General features: G+C 41.1%; 1 protein-coding gene across 1 annotated transcript in view; it reads left to right on the forward strand.

Moving 5' to 3' along the window:
• Nucleotides 1-16,292, forward strand: part of prkg1b (protein kinase cGMP-dependent 1b) — a 528,001-nt gene that overhangs the window by 42,015 nt on the left and 469,694 nt on the right. The window contains exon 2 of the mRNA XM_060939567.1: nt 5,232-5,398. Coding sequence (XP_060795550.1) covers nt 5,232-5,398 — 167 coding nt within the window. The remainder of the gene's footprint in view (nt 1-5,231; nt 5,399-16,292) is intronic.

A 16,292-nucleotide genomic window follows, 5' to 3' on the forward strand; every position in this document is an offset into this window, starting at 1 on the left:
TCTCCAGTCCTTTCACCCTCAAACCAAATGGAACATTTAGAAAGTCTTGTTTGATGTACTCTGGGTCCCTGCAAATGGATGTAGAAAAAAGCTGGGATCCGATGTTGACACTATTCCTGTGTTGATAAGAAACAGAAAACATAGAGCACATTTAACCCTGGGGGTGAACCAATCTAATCTCCTTCCTGTTTTAAAACAGCATCAGAGTGCACAACCAAATATTACTGTAAAACTAGCCCTTCTGAACATTAGATCACTTTTAAACAAGTCATTTTTAATTAATGATCTTATTTGTAAACACAATCTTGATTTTTTGCTTCTAACTGAAACCTGGCTGGATCAAGCAAATAGTGCTACCACCCTTATCGAAGCAGCTCCCCCAAATTTTAATTTTTTGAATGTTACCCGACAAGGGAAAGGTGGAGGGATCGCAAATATATTCAAAGTCTCTTTTCAATGTAAACAATCCTCACTTGGTGATTTTATGTCCTTTGAACACTTATGTGCACTTGTTACATGCTCTCCTAACATATTATTAACTATTTACAGGCCTCCGAGACATTCAGCCAAAGTCTTTCTTGAAGAGTTTGGTGAACTGTTGTCAGTCATTTGCTTAGAGTTTGATTGTCTTATTATATCTGGGGATTTTAACTTGCATGTAGATAATACTGATAACATTTATGCCAAAGAACTATTTGCAATTATTGATAACTTTAACCTAGTACAACATGTACAGGGACCAACCCACTCTCGTGGTCATACTCTTGACCTCGTCATCACAAAGGGTCTTACTGTTTCTTATACTGTTGATCTGGCCTTATCTGATCATTTCTGTGTTTTCTTTGAAGTTTCTATGTCTCCTCACATTCAGAATAGCTCAACGACTATAGGCAGGAGAGTCATAAACGACAACACATGTGCTCTTTTTAAGCAAGCTCTCTCTCAGAACTCAACCAAAATGTCAGACTCTGTAGATTATTTACTGGAATTTTTTAATTTAAATATGACCCAAATTATGGATGATATTGCTCCATTCAAAATAAAAAGAGTCAATGATAAACAGAAAGCACCATGGAAGCAGTACCCGGCTGTTAAACTGCTAAAGAGAGAATGTAGAAAGACTGAAAGAAAATGGCGCAAATCTAAACTTCACATCCATTATCAAATCCATAAAGAGATGCTTTGTAATTATAATTATGAAATTCGTAAAGCAAGACAGTCTTTCTTCTCCAATATCATCAGCAGGAATATGAACAATGCCCGTGTGCTATTTTCAACAGTTGAGAAGCTAACTAATCCCCCACCACAATTAGCACCTGAACTTCTCTCAGTTAATAAATGCAATGAGTTTGCATCTTTCTTCAAAGGTAAAATTGATAAAATACGGCAGAATATTTCTCATAATATATCTCAGTTGCAAAAAATTGAAAAACTGCAATCACCAATGACACAGATAGATAACTTTAACACAATGTCAGAATTTTGTTTAATTGATTATGAGACTCTTGAAAAAACTGTACAAAATCTCAGTTCCTCAACATCTGAACTGGACATTCTGCCCACCAACTTTTTTAAGTCTGTTCTTCATCTTATAATTACAGATGTGCTTCAAATTATAAATACATCCTTGGAGACTGGTGTTGTTCCTGTGTCCCTAAAAAAAGCTGTTGTAAAGCCCCTTCTTAAAAAAAATTATCTGGATCCTTCAGTGTTAAATAATTACAGGCCAATTTCAAATCTACCATTCATCGGGAAAATCCTGGAAAAAATTGTCTTCAATCAATTAACTGCCTTCTTGATATCAAACAGCCGTTTTGATAATTTTCAGTCAGGATTTCATGCCAATCATAGCACTGAAACAGCGCTGATTAAAGTTATAAATGACATACGTCTTAATACTGATGCAGGCAAAACATCGGTCCTGGTATTACTGGACCTCAGTGCAGCTTTTGATACTGTTGATCACAACATATTGCTATATCGACTTGAACACTGGGTTGGATTGACTGGTAAAGTTATCAATTGGTTAAAATCATACTTAAAAGATAGAAGCTTCTTTGTTACCCTGGGAAATTGTTCCTCAACGTCAATGCCCTTGACCTGTGGTGTCCCCCAGGGGTCGATTCTTGGACCATTACTTTTCAACCTTTATATGCTCCCACTTGGGCAAATTATCAATAAAAATTCAATTTTGTATCACTGCTATGCAGATGATACCCAAATTTATTTTGCTCTATCACCTAATGATTATGCCCCCCTTGAATGTCTCTACCAGTGTATCGATCAAATCAATAGCTGGATGTCACAAAATTTTCTTCAGCTGAACACAGATAAAACAGAAGTAATTCTATTTGGAAAAAAAGATGAAAGACTCAGGATTACCACTATTCTTGACACAAAAGGGATTAAAACTAAAGAAATGGTTAAAAATCTTGGTGTTTTCATTGACAGCGAGCTAAACTTTGACAGTCACATGAAAGCAATCACTAAATTGGCATTTTATCACCTAAAAAACATTTCCAAACTAAGAGGACTTATGTCAAAACATGATCTGGAAAAACTAATACATGCCTTCATTTCTAGTAGGGTTGATTACTGCAATGGCCTTTTCACAGGCCTGCCAAAAAAGACCATCAAATGACTTCAGCTGGTTCAAAATGCAGCGGCGAGGGTTCTCACACGAACAAAAAGAACAGAGCACATTACTCCAATTCTAAGGTCCCTTCACTGGCTTCCAGTAAGCTACAGAATTGACTTTAAAGCATTGCTGCTGGTGTACAAATCTCTAAATGGTACAGGGCCCAATTACCTCTCTGATATGTTGCAGCGGCCTAACCCAATCAGATCTACCAGATCGCAACAGAAAAATTTACTATTAAAACCAGTTGTTAAAACAAAGTGTGGTGAAGCAGCTTTTAGCTACTATGCAGTACAGCTATGGAACCAACTGCCAGAGGACATTAAAAATGCTCCTGCTGTTGGCAGCTTCAAATCTAGGTTAAAGACCAAGCTGTTTTCAGATGCTTTCTGTTAAATAATTAATATTTTTACATTTTTTATAATCTTTACTTTCTCTGCATGTTTAAAATTTACTTTAACTTTATTCTATTTTATTCTGCTAGGGTTTTTTTTTCTTTCTTTTTCTCCTTTTTCTTTTTCTTTTTCTTTTTGGCATTTTAATATTTTATTTCTACTATTGTTTAATTCTTATTATTTTCTTTTAATTCTTTTAATTCTTTTAATTAATTCTTTTAGAATAAAGATAAAATTATTTTATGTAATTTTATTTCTCTATTGTTTATTGTTTTTGTTTTTACTTCTGTAAAGCACATTGAACTGCCATTGTGTATGAAATGTGCTATATAAATAAACTTGCCTTGCCTTGCCTTGCCTTGACCAAACTTTTTCACCATTTGTGCGCTTTGGGACAAACATGAACTGATTAGATTTTGAGATCAAAAGGTCTAATGCCGCTTTTCCACTACAAACGCGGCTGAGTCGGGCTGAGCCGTGCCGTGCTGAGTCGGGCTGAGCGGGGCTGTTTTTTTCTCATCCTTATACTTCCTGTTTCATGGACTGTAATGGATTTGCTTATTTAGTAATTTTAGTACAGAATTTACTTTGAAATTATAATCAGACACTCCAACGCCCCCCCTAAAAAAAAATCGGATCTGCGCGATTCAGGCAGCATCCGCCAAAAGGCGCTCTGTTTGCATCCCAAACACAAATCAAATCATACAGAATAGACCTAAAATGTTTTTCAAAAATGACCCTTGTGTGAGTGAAGTGACAAGTTTCAAATAGAAACGTGACAAACGAGCGATATTAAGTGTACATTACAATGTAAACGTACACTCAGCAGTTCCAGTTAGGCATTCTCCAGAGATTGTTCACATGATGTTTTGGTTTCCAAAAACAAACTTAAACACAATTGATTGTTTATTTAAACAACTTACCACTTATAAAATGATCGGAGCAGACTTTGCTGTGTTTGGAAGGCTGATAATCCTTGCGGTTGATTCTCGCAAGGCATAGATTTCTCCTTTGTATGCTGAGTTTCTTTGTTTGCTCGCCTTCGCGCTCCCGTACAGTGGGAATTCCAAGCTCTGCTTGACTTCATCATTTGACCTATTACGACAGCCGTGAATACAACAGGTGTGCACCATTGCTAGCTTTAAATAGCCTGCTTGGGTTCTTTTGAAGACTTTGTATTCGCGCGTTACAATGTGTGCTCAGTCACCCATACGGTAAGCTTGACCCGCAAGATGGCCGCCACTAGGGAATTCCCGACTCTGTGACATCATGTGAAAACTATCTATAGTGGACTCATGAACATTAACATCAGCCAATGTGAGAGAGGCCTTCAGTTGCTTGAAAGTTACCCTGGGGTCCTTTGTGACCTTGCCGACTATTGCACGCCTTGCTCTTGGAGTGATCTTTGTTGGTCGACCACTCCTGGGGAGGGTAACAATGCTCTTGAATTTCCTCCATTTGTACACAATCTGTCTGACTGTGGATTGGTGGAGTCCAAACTCTTTAGAGATGGTTTCGTAACCTTTTCCAGCTTGATGAGCATCAACAATACTTTTTCTGAGGTCCTCAGAAATCTCCTTTGTTCGTGCCATGATACAATTCCACAAACGTGTTGTGAAGATCAGACTTTGGTCGATCCCTGTTCTTTAAATTAAACAGGGTGCCCACTCACACCTGATTGTCATCCCATTGATTGAAAACACCTGACTCCAATTTCACCTTCAAATTACCTGCTAAACCTAGAGGTTCACATACTTTTGCCACTCACAGATATGTAATATTGGATCATTTTCCTCAATAAATAAATGACCAAGTGTAATATTTTTGTCTCATTTGTTTAACTGGGTTCTCTTTATCTACTTTTAGGACTTGTGTGAAAATCTGATGATGTTTTAGGTCATATTTATGCAGAAATATAGAAAATTCTAAAGGGTTCACAGACTTTCAAGCACCACTGTATGCTGTTCATTCTGCCACAGAAAAAGAGCAGTTCAAAGAAATTACTGAAAGCCCAAATATTGCCATGACATTCATATCCAAGATGGCATTCTTGTCACTGTATGTAAACTTCTGACCACAACTGTACGCTGCTGCCTGGATAACACTGAAACACCATGAGTGGTCATTTGGTTTTATGTCTTCTTCATTAAAAAAAAAAATTATATCCAGCTCCCAACCCATTACGTTTTCACCCACAGGTCAAAGGAACTCATCAAGGAGGCCATTCTAGACAATGATTTCATGAAGAACCTGGAGCTCTCACAGATCCAGGAGATAGTGGACTGCATGTACCCGGTGGAATATGACAAGGAGAGCTGCATTATTAAAGAGGGCGATGTGGGCTCGCTCGTCTACGTTATGGAAGGTCAGTAATGATGGGGAAATTAAAATGTCGATTAAAATGTCAATTCTTCATCTCAAGACCTTTTAGCGTCATTAGAGTTTTAATTATGTAAAACTGAATTGATCACACAAAGGTTACGGACATTTATAAGCTTTATGCTGCCAGACTTATCTATAATCGTGGTAATTAATCAGTAATGCCTGTTATAAGTGTTATTATTGCCTAAATCTTGTGTTATCGACATTAATAGCCATGCACTTCACTGAATGCTTGTGTCTGGAGGGTCTTTGCGGAAAGAAGTAGACATACAGTTGCCAGGCACTTTATTAGGAACACCCATCCACCTGCTGTTTTATGCAGTTCTCTAATCAGCCGATCCCTTGACAGCAGCACAATGCATAAAATCATGCAGATACAAATCAAGAGCTTCAGTTAATGTTCAATTCAAACATCGGAATGGGAAAAATTGTGATTTCAAAGTGTGACTTTCACTGTAGCATGGGTGTTGGTTTGAGCCAGATGGACTGGTTTGAGTATTTCAGAAACTGCTGATCTCCTGGTGTTTTCACACATAACAGTCTCTCGAGTTTACACAGAATGGTGCGAAAACCAAAAAACATCAAGTGAGTGACAGTTCTGTGGTTGGAAACAAACGCCTTGTTGATCAATCAGAGAAGTCAGAGGAAAATGGCCAGATTGGTTCGAGCTTTTTTACCAGGAAGGATATAGTAACTCATAGCAACTTTTCCCAACTGTGGTGAACAGAAAAGCATCTCAGCATGCAACAGCAGAAGACCACATTGGGTTCCACTCCTGCTAGCCAAGAACAGGAATCTAAGGGCCTCTGCATGCTCTTGCGACAAGGCTTTCGCAGATAGCTTTTCGCAGACAGTTGTAATTTATCGTTGAGCGGGAAGTAATAGGCGTGCGCGATGTTATTCACCGCCACAACGCAAGGGGGCGCGAAGTCGCAAAATCGCTAGGAGTAGTTGGTGGGTGTGGTTAGTGGAGTGTTTATCCTCCGGTTACTTATAATGACTAGAACTGGAGTCGTATAGATGTACGTACTTCCTCACTTCCTCGATCAACCGCTCTTCGTGCTGCTCCATCTTCGCTCGTGTTTTTAAAAATGGCGGTAGTGAAAACAAACCAAACCGGGAAAGTAGGGAAGTGGAAGTGCGTATACAGCCGATGTAGAGTGGACCAATCAGAGCCCTCTTGTCTGCGACGCTGTCTGCGAGGCTTCTGCGGTGGTCACAATTTTTGGGAGGTGCGCGCAGAGCGTCTGCGAAGGGTGGGGGGCTACGCAGACGCCATCTGCGACGCCATCTGCGAGGACTGCGTTGTCAGCATAAATTGGCCTTTAGAATCAAGAACAAGTTCCTATTAAAGTGGCCGGTGAGTGTAGATCAGTCCTCATGTTTTTGTCCCTTTTTATATCAGGTTGTTTGGAAAGGAAATGTCAGTCTCTTCATGTTTCTCTCTTAAAGCCTCTTGATCCACTTTTCCCCTGATAAAGCTTGTTTTGGTTAAACTGATATGATCCTCATCTCCTAAGCTCAAAAGCAGATTTTCAGATGCTTTGGTAATTCAACACAAGACCCTGTTTCAGGATGTGAGTCAGGATAACACAAAATGGATAAGGACATGAAAGCAGAAAAAGAAAGTTGTCTTCATAATTAATATTGCAAAATAACTTTAACTTCAGCAATAATGAATTATACTACAGCATTGTTGAATTCTCAAATCTGATTGGTCAGAAGTTGTTGGTATTGATTTTTTTCTCCATTCTCCTTCCCAGTTTGATCATTTGCCAATTCCCACCACTAGCTCGCGCTCTTCTGTCATAACAGCAACCAACCAGGGGAGCATGAACGCTGACTCATGCTTTCTTTGAAACACCTGAAGCCAACTACCGCATTTTTTCCAACTGCTGCTATCTGCCCTCTTCCACATGCATGAGCTCACAGACTCTAGGCTAGTGTCGCTCTGATCGACAAGGAGACAGAGTAACGCTATTTATCCCACCCAGAGAGCATTGGGAATTTATTCTTATGATAAAACAAACACATACTCATTCGCGTTTATTTAATATTTATGAAAGGAGTCTCGACTATCGGGGCTTTGTAACAGTCAGTAGGTTTTTCCACTACAAGAGAGTCTTCAGGACAGAGGACTTTATGTTGTCTGGGTTCCTGGTAACATGACAAGCTTGTCTTTTTTTATTTTTGTCTTATGGTGGGTATACACAAAAAAAAACAATGGTGCTACGTTGCACTGTGAGAGAGGTTCAAAAATAGCTATTGGCTCATTCTTGCGACCAAAGATAGCCTGGGACAAAATTGTGACACTGTCGGAAATTTAAGATGATGATCTCATAATGTGACTGCCACTACCGCCTACGTCTGCTAACCAACCAATAGGAATGCAGCATGAAATGACACTGCTCAACCTGACACTGGTACTAAACCCAAATGTAACAGATGGAGGCAAAGCGTGCAAAACGAAATGTTTGGGATTCCAACAAAGAAGAAAATCTTGAGTTGTGGCAGCAGAAGCCTTGTTTGTATGATGTATCCTTCAGCTGTTATCATGACCGCGCCAAAAAAGATGTAGCATGGAAAGATATAGTGGATGAATTGTAGCTCCCAGGTGAGTAGCAAGCCAGCAAACACACACACACACACACATACACACACCAGTGTTGTAGTCAAGTCACTAAACCTCGAGTCCGAGTCCAGTCTCGAGTCCCCAGTGTTCAAGTCCAAGTCAAATCCAAGTCATTAAAAAAATTTCAAGTCGAGTCCGAGTTGAGTCCACTATTGATCTGAGTCGAGTCCGAGAACAACACTCCAACTGCACCATTTGACGGTGGCTGTTTTAGCGCCATTAACATTAGTTTGTTCCTGAACAGGTGAATGTGCATTCTCTTTGTCAGGGAGTGTGAAGTATTCTGTCAGAGATGGTTGGGAGACGGATGTAAGTGCAGAAGGTGTGTTTATTAATACAAGTGAAGACAGTAAACAATCCAGAATGGCAGGCAAAATCGTAAAACAGTGAAACAGGCAATAGGTCGAGCGAGGCACAAACAGGCTATCGTAGACTTGGCAGAATCAAAGATGAGAAACAGGAAATCAGGAAACCAAACAAGGAAATAAGGCTCGGTAATGTCAGCAATGCAACTCAATACTTCACAAAGTAAGTGTGTTTTCACAGTTTTTATATAGGCACGCTGATTGCACCTTAATCCTGTGCAGGAGCGAGTTGTTTACAGCACGCACGTGAGAGTCCGCTTGGTGCGTGCGCTGTCCGGAGTGCGCCCGAGAGTCTGATGCACGTGCCAAGGCGCGCAGGTGTGACACTCTTCCACGAAATTAGTACAAAAATGAATCCAGATATAAATATCTTATGTCAAATTATTATGGCATGTTACAAAAAATAAAGAAAAAATCCTAGTCCTCGTCTCCAATTTACGAGTCCAAATACAGTTAATGCACAAGTCCAAGTCATCAGTGCTCAAGTCCAAATCGAATCATGAGTCCTTAAAATTAGGGCACAGGTCAGACTCAAGTCTGAATCCTGGACTCGAGTACTACAAGCCTGACACACACACACACACACACACGCACACCGCAGTATATAGTGCAGTCATGTCAGCTCACAAAACTTAGTTTGCATTATTTAATAATATGACCCTCAGTTACGCTTCACAGTTGGCAAAGTAATAACCCATGCAGCATCATTGCACACTCAGTATGGAATGCTATTGCATCCAAAGTCAAGTGGAAGCGGGACAAAAGAACTTTCCCCGTGACAGAAATGGATATTAAAGCACCTAGAGATTCTCAAGGCTCATGTATTGCCTTGACAGGCCTTCAGCACTCTGTAGGTAGGTGTGTATCTGTAAATTAATAAAAAATAATGCTGATTCTTCCACATTTCCACTATATATTTCATTAAATTAAATTGTAATCATTGGACAAAATTTATTAACAGTTAACAGCTTGACCATCACATTGTACACTTATTAGGGTATTTTTAATTGAATATTGTCCCATTTAAATCATGTAAGCATATAAATCAGTTAAATCACTTGATATGATTTAAGCATGTAAGTAATATAATGAAGTAGACGTAATATCTCAAGGAAGAGTTTATACAGAGTGCAAAACAGGTTTACTCTGGGTATAACAATCTTTTAAAAGGAATCATAAATGAATAACAACATTTAATGAGTTTGCATGTCTATACCTTGACCTCCATTTCATTAGATCAAGTTTCACTGCCTGAAATGACAGACAGCAATGCTGTCCAGGGAGTGATAACCTCAGGGATTTTTCTTCATCAGCATCTTCAGCACACGACCCACTAAACCTAGTGTCCCACCCATCCTCGTCCCCACTGGATACTCAATGTGGTCAGGCAAAATGTTGATTAAGCAGGTCAAGGGGCCAGTAAGCCCCTCATTTCACTGACTACGATCTGGAAAAATCGCACGTGACCATGCGCGACTATGATCGCAGCTATCTTTTCCCGTAGTTGCGGGCAAAATCTGTGCGACCTAAACCCATTATTTTCTGTGTATGCTCTATGTTTGTTATCTCGTTCGACCTTCGATGTGTGCGCTGTACCTGCGTCCTATACGCTCTGTAGACGCTTTACATATGCTCTACTTGCGTCTGTCCACTCGATCTGATGCGATCTTAACACGACCAAGGCTCGTTCTGTTCAACCAATCTGCGACATAGCGTCGATCTCTCGGCGATCTATCCTCACAAGTGCGCGACCTCGGTCGATCAAGGCTCAATCTTGGCCGATCTAGCTACGTACAAGTTGCAATGTACCCTCGATCAATACGATTTAGTCTGCGATATAAACGTTCTAGCCTCACTCTGTATGCTCAATTCTCGATCTTTTCTAGACAGATTCTCGCCTGAGCTACGCGCAAATTTGTCACGGTCGCCTGGATTTGCATGCGACCCACTGTGACCATATAAAAAGGCCCAGAGATCTGTGGCCGACCATCAGTTTTTGACCAGCCTCTGAAGGGATAACATGGACCCAATCGCTCTGCATCATGCTATTGCGCCCTATTTATAGGACGTTTAGTAGGCATAGCTTAATCGGATTAGGCGAAGATAGGTCGCAACTTAAGCGATGGTCGATCTTTATTGGTTGAAGTAGGTCACACGTTAATCCTCTTTATGCGCCCTATTTATGCACCCTATTTATATGACATTCAGTACGCGTAGCTTTAATAGGATTAGGCGAAGGTAGGTCGCAACTTAAGCGATGGTTGATCTTTATTGATTGAAGTAGGTTGCACCTTAATCCTCTTTAGAATCCAATCATGTTTATGGGAAGAATAGGGAGCGTACGGGTCTAGGGAAGGTCTGAGACAGGTTGCGCGGAGCGAGGCTTGATTGCAAAAGAGTGAAGCTAGATTGCATGGATCGAGTGAGTGTCGAGGACGGGCCGAACAGCACAACCATGCGCGCAATCAGTTCTCACTCGAGAAGACTGAGCATCGCTCATCCCCATTCTAGCCTCGATTGTCTCTTGACCAATGCATCCTTTCCTCGACCTTGTTCGCTCTTTCAACGCTCTCTGTGCAACTTTTACGTCGAGGCTCAGTTTTTTGACATGTCAAAAAACCGAGCTACGATCTCTTTGTCGGGGAGACCATTCCTCGACCACGTGCAACCACGGAAGACCAAGGCGTGACCAACCCTCGGTCAACCGTCAACTGCGTACGACCTGCGGCGACCAAGCCATGCTCTGAGATCGCAGCTCGGTCTTCCGGGAAGATTTCTTGGTGAAATGACCCCCTAAAGGAGCAAGACAAGGGAAGAACTAAAGGGAGGAACTAAACCTTGAGAGAGAGAAAAAAAAATAAAGATCCTCAAGCAACTAGCAGCTAATAATTCATTCAGCAACAATGAAAACTGCAATGAGATATTTGGTAAGCATGTAGCCAATGAGATGCATCTCATAAAAGATCCTGTTGGGAAAAGGCATGTGAGATGGCCCATCACAAGGATTTTTTATGATGCTCAAGACAGAAGCATGTCAAACCCAACAGATGGCAACCTACTCCAGGGGTCCCACATCACAGCTAGTGTATCACACCTTCTCATAACTTGCTACACCACACCAGCTATCCTTTCTACCTTACCTCCAGCCTCCTGCCACTTCCACTGCACCTCCACCTCCTAGAAACTTTTGAGAAATGCTGACTGGAAATTCAGATCAGCAAGGTGGAGAGACTTTTTAAAAACTGTGACAACCCCAAATCAAAAAAAAGTTGAGATGGTATGGAAAATGCAAATAAAAAAAGAAAACAGTGATTTCTAAATTTACTTTGACTTGCATTTCATTGCAGACAGAATGAACCCAAGATATTTCATGTTTTGTCTGGTCAACGTCATTTCATTTGCTAATATACATCCGTTCCTGCATTTCAGGCCTGTAACACATTCCAAAAAAGTTGGGACGGAGGAAATTTAGGGCTAGTAATGAGATAAAACAATTAAATAATGATGTGATTTGAAACGGGTGATGTTAACAGGTGATCGTAATCGTGACTTGGTACAAAATCAGTATCCAGAAAAGGCTTAATCATTGAGGAGAAAAGATGGGCTGAGGATCTCCAGTTTGTCAACACATGAATGAGAAATTTATTGAAATGCTAAAAGACATACTTTTTGTGTACTTGAAGCCACACTAATCATCAATATACTTCAAGTGTGTTTATGATTAGTTAACTTGAGGCATGCTTTTTTGGAACAACTAATTTTGTACTAAATATATTTTAATTGTAATTAAATTGTAGAAAAGTGCAACTTGAAGTGTATTTAGTGTACTTTTATGTGCTAAATTACACATAACTTTCACTTAAAGTATGTTTTAGTATAATATATTTCTATCAAGTGTAATGTAGTATAATTATTTTAGTGTGTTAAAAGTGTTAGCGTGAAAGTGTGATGTGAGTATACTTTTTATATATTTACAAAAAGTACAATTTGTGCAGGCGGCGTAGTGGTTAGCGCTGTCGCCTCACAGCAAGAAGGTCCGGGTTCGAGCCCCGTGGCCGGCGAGGGCCTTTCTGTGCGGAGTTTGCATGTTCTCCCCGTGTCCGCGTGGGTTTCCTCCGGGTGCTCCGGTTTCCCCCACAGTCCAAAGACATGCAGGTTAGGTTAACTGGTGACTCTAAATTGACCGTAGGTGTGAATGTGAGTGTGAATGGTTGTCTGTGTCTATGTGTCAGCCCTGTGATGACCTGGCGACTTGTCCAGGGTGTACCCCGCCTTTCACCCGTAGTCAGCTGGGATAGGCTCCAGCTTGCCTGCGACCCTGTAGAACAGGATAAAGTGGCTAGAGATAATGAGATGAGAGACAATTTGTGCAAGTACATTTTCAATATACTATTGAAAATATGAATATACTTTAAATACAATAAAGTACATTTATTTTTCACCAGGGATGTCATGGTATGGGGTTGTGTCTGTGCCCTTGGCAAAGGTAACTTACACTTCTTTGATGGCAGACGACATCTTTTACAGGGATATTTCAACAAGACAATACAAAAACATATTACAAAGGCGTGGCTGTGGAAGAAGAGGGTGCCTGCCCCCTCTGTTCCCAAGAGAGAATGTGTGGCAGATTTTGAAACAAAAATTTATGACAACAATGACCCCATACTGTTACACACCTTAAGACCTGTTTGCAGGAAGAATGGGACAAAATAACACCTGAAACACTTCATCACTTGGTGTCTTCAGTCCCTAAACATCTTTTAAGTGTTGTGAGAAGGAATGGCGACATTATAAAGGGGTACTTGTGCAGGGACGGAGGAGTCGGGGTAATCCAGGACACTGCCTCTGGGTCTTGGGGAATTGTGGTAAGAAAGACTCACTATCTGTTGGCAAATATGCCAAACACATTCTCAACAACACACCTTGCTCTTGATAGTCTTTAATTGTATAGAGATCTTGCAGTCACGTGACCGGAAAGTACACAACCGCCATCTTGTCGGTCAAAAACACCGCTGAATACTGCTGCACTCGTGTACAGAATGGATCAATTTCAACCGACGGACTACACGGCTCATTTTTCTAATGAACAGATAACTAGATATATGTCTAAAATAAACGATCTACAGATTTGTGACCCTTATGGCTTACCGGACGGAGTTTTCACGACCGGATTTTGAACTGCCAGCGGAATACCCGGACGTGTATAATTACCTCATTAACTTTCCCTCGCTGTTCAGTGGTGAAGCACTGCATGCTTATAAATCTCTGGACAGTTATCTCTACAGAAATTCAGGATTTGTCAGCGACTCAGATGTGGCATCTTGTAACAAGAATCCTCATTGGATGGGTAAGTCACTTAAGTATTGAGTATAGCACTGACCAGCCGATTATAGAATAGAATAAGGTAATTCCAAATCGTCTGTCTTGTTTACATGGATCTGGCGTTGGAGAGGTAGAGGCTTGGCAGTGGAGATTTGAGTGGCTGTTTTCTGAGCTTAGTCAACAGGCCGGCTCTGCCTGCAGCCTCGCTTTTGCTCTCGGCACCGCCTCCTTCGCTTTGCTTCCGATAACAATCCACGGAGACCCCGCTGGTCTCGCTATCTCGTCCGGAATGTTTTTTTTTTTTTTTTCTCGTCCGGAATGTTGTGCATGCGATGGAAATCGCTACAAACCGTCATTTTCTGCTGGAAACCAATGTCCAGTAAGTCCATACGGTTGTAGTGGATATTGAAGTCCGGTACAGACAAACAACATGCAAAAATACACACAAAAAACATAAAAAACGTGCACAGGTAGGGAGAGCTTGTGGCCGCAGCCGTTGTAGTAGAATTGTATATAGTAGGGTTTTCCAGAAGAAAAGGTAGAAGTAAAAGCAGAAGTAGAACCAGAAGTAGAAGTAGAAGGCGGAATATGGCATTTGACCGACACGATGGCGTCTGTCACAATCTGGATCGGCTGTGACGTCACATGCAAGTGCTCCATACATGCTGCTCATGGTCGAGATATGTGAAGGGGGATGACTTCATTAAGTGTGTGTGGAGTAGAAAAGCCTCATCTGCCACAAACATGAAAGGCATGACTACATCTGTGCCTGGTAAAGTTTCGACTGGTGGAACATTTAAGAGTTTGATGTCCATTGCCTCTTTCAGATCAGAGTTGGGATGAACACCTCTTCAAAGACTCTGCCCTGGGTACCAATATGAGCAAACAGAAAATGGTAATGGGCATCTACAACAGCTGTCAGGACTACAGAGAAAGACTTCTAATTCCTGAAGGTGCTCCCACTGTTGTTTGGTGGAAGCATGGTGATGTGCTTGCCATCTATGGCACCAAGGCAATGGGGAACATGCCATCTATTATGAAAGCCACTGGTGACCTCTGACCACTCAGCCTATGTAGTTGGTCTCGACACAAACACAGGCAGACTGCATCCGAACAGTGACATTCATCTATTTTGTTTAAGTGTGCAATAATAATAATGTGCCACATGTTAGTATCTAGCTGCTTCAAAATAGAGCTCACCTTCAACTCATCATTCTTTAGGATACGGTGCAACATCTTACCCTTAACAATTACACCAACAATACTCTTTCTAGTATAATACTGGGAGCTTCTTCTTCTTCTTCTAGCACTTTAGCCAGGTCAGCGTCCACGTGGAACCTATTGATCCATATGTCATATTAATTGGAGCTTAGTTTTATGCCAGATGCCCTTCCTGCCACAACCCTCCAGTTTCTGGGCTTGGAAACAACCATTCACACACACAGTCACACATATGGGCAATTTCGAGTAGCCAGTTAGCTTAACTGCATGTCTTTGGACTGTGGGGGAAACTGGAGCACCCAGAGGAAACCCATGCAGACACGGGGAGAACATGCAAACTCCTCACAGAAAGGCCCCTGTCGGCCACTGGGCTCGAACCCAGAACCTTCTTGCTGTGAGTCAACAGTGCAAACCACTACACCACTGTGCCGCCCAGTACAATACTGGAAGCTCAATGAAGAATGCGAGTCTCCTGTCAAAATTGAGATTGATTGTAGAAAATTATTTTGTGTGTATGAGAATATGTGTGTTTGAACACACTGATAATGAAATGATGATGATGATGATTATTATTATTAGTTGCTAAAAATCTGAATGTCATGGACAGAATCTCTCTGGCACCGATTGCCCGTTTCAGTTGGGTAGGTGTTTTTTTTTTTTTTGTTGTTTTTGTTTTTTTCTGGAAATATCTGGAGCCACCAGTTGGATCAGATGACTCAACTGTTCCACATCCACGCAGAAAAATCCACTTTGATCATCTGTCTAAATAATATAACAAGCAGACGTTTAGTCCATTAGCTAACACAAGCTGTGATGACATTGCTCACCTTGAAAACATTGCAGTAATCATCACAAATAATCATTTCCTTTGCACTGTACATGTAGTGTGTGTTGGTGGAAAAAGACAGATCATATACTGTCGATGCTACAATGCATGAATGTATGTTTATGGATGTTAAACAAAGAATACTTACCTCAAGCTCTTTTTGCAAAATTGGCATCCTGTGTTGGCCTAGCCATAAGAAGCCAAGCCAAGAAGCCTTTATTTATCACACACACACCCAAGCACAGACTTAAGCACACAGTGAAATTTAACCCATCTGAAGCAGTGAACACACGTATGCACACACACAAGTGAGCAGTGAGCACACACACATAACCAGAGCAGTGGGCAGCTATGCTACAGAGCCCGGGGAGAAGTTGTGGGTTCGGTGCCTTGCTCAAGGGCACTTCGGCCCAACCTCAGGCCATGGCTGCCCCATGTTAGCCTAACTGCATATCTTTGAACTGTGGGGGAAACCGGAGCACCTGGAAGAAACCTGCACAGACATGGGGAG

This window comes from Neoarius graeffei, chromosome 14, assembly GCF_027579695.1.
Source record: "Neoarius graeffei isolate fNeoGra1 chromosome 14, fNeoGra1.pri, whole genome shotgun sequence".
NCBI lineage: Eukaryota > Metazoa > Chordata > Actinopteri > Siluriformes > Ariidae > Neoarius > Neoarius graeffei.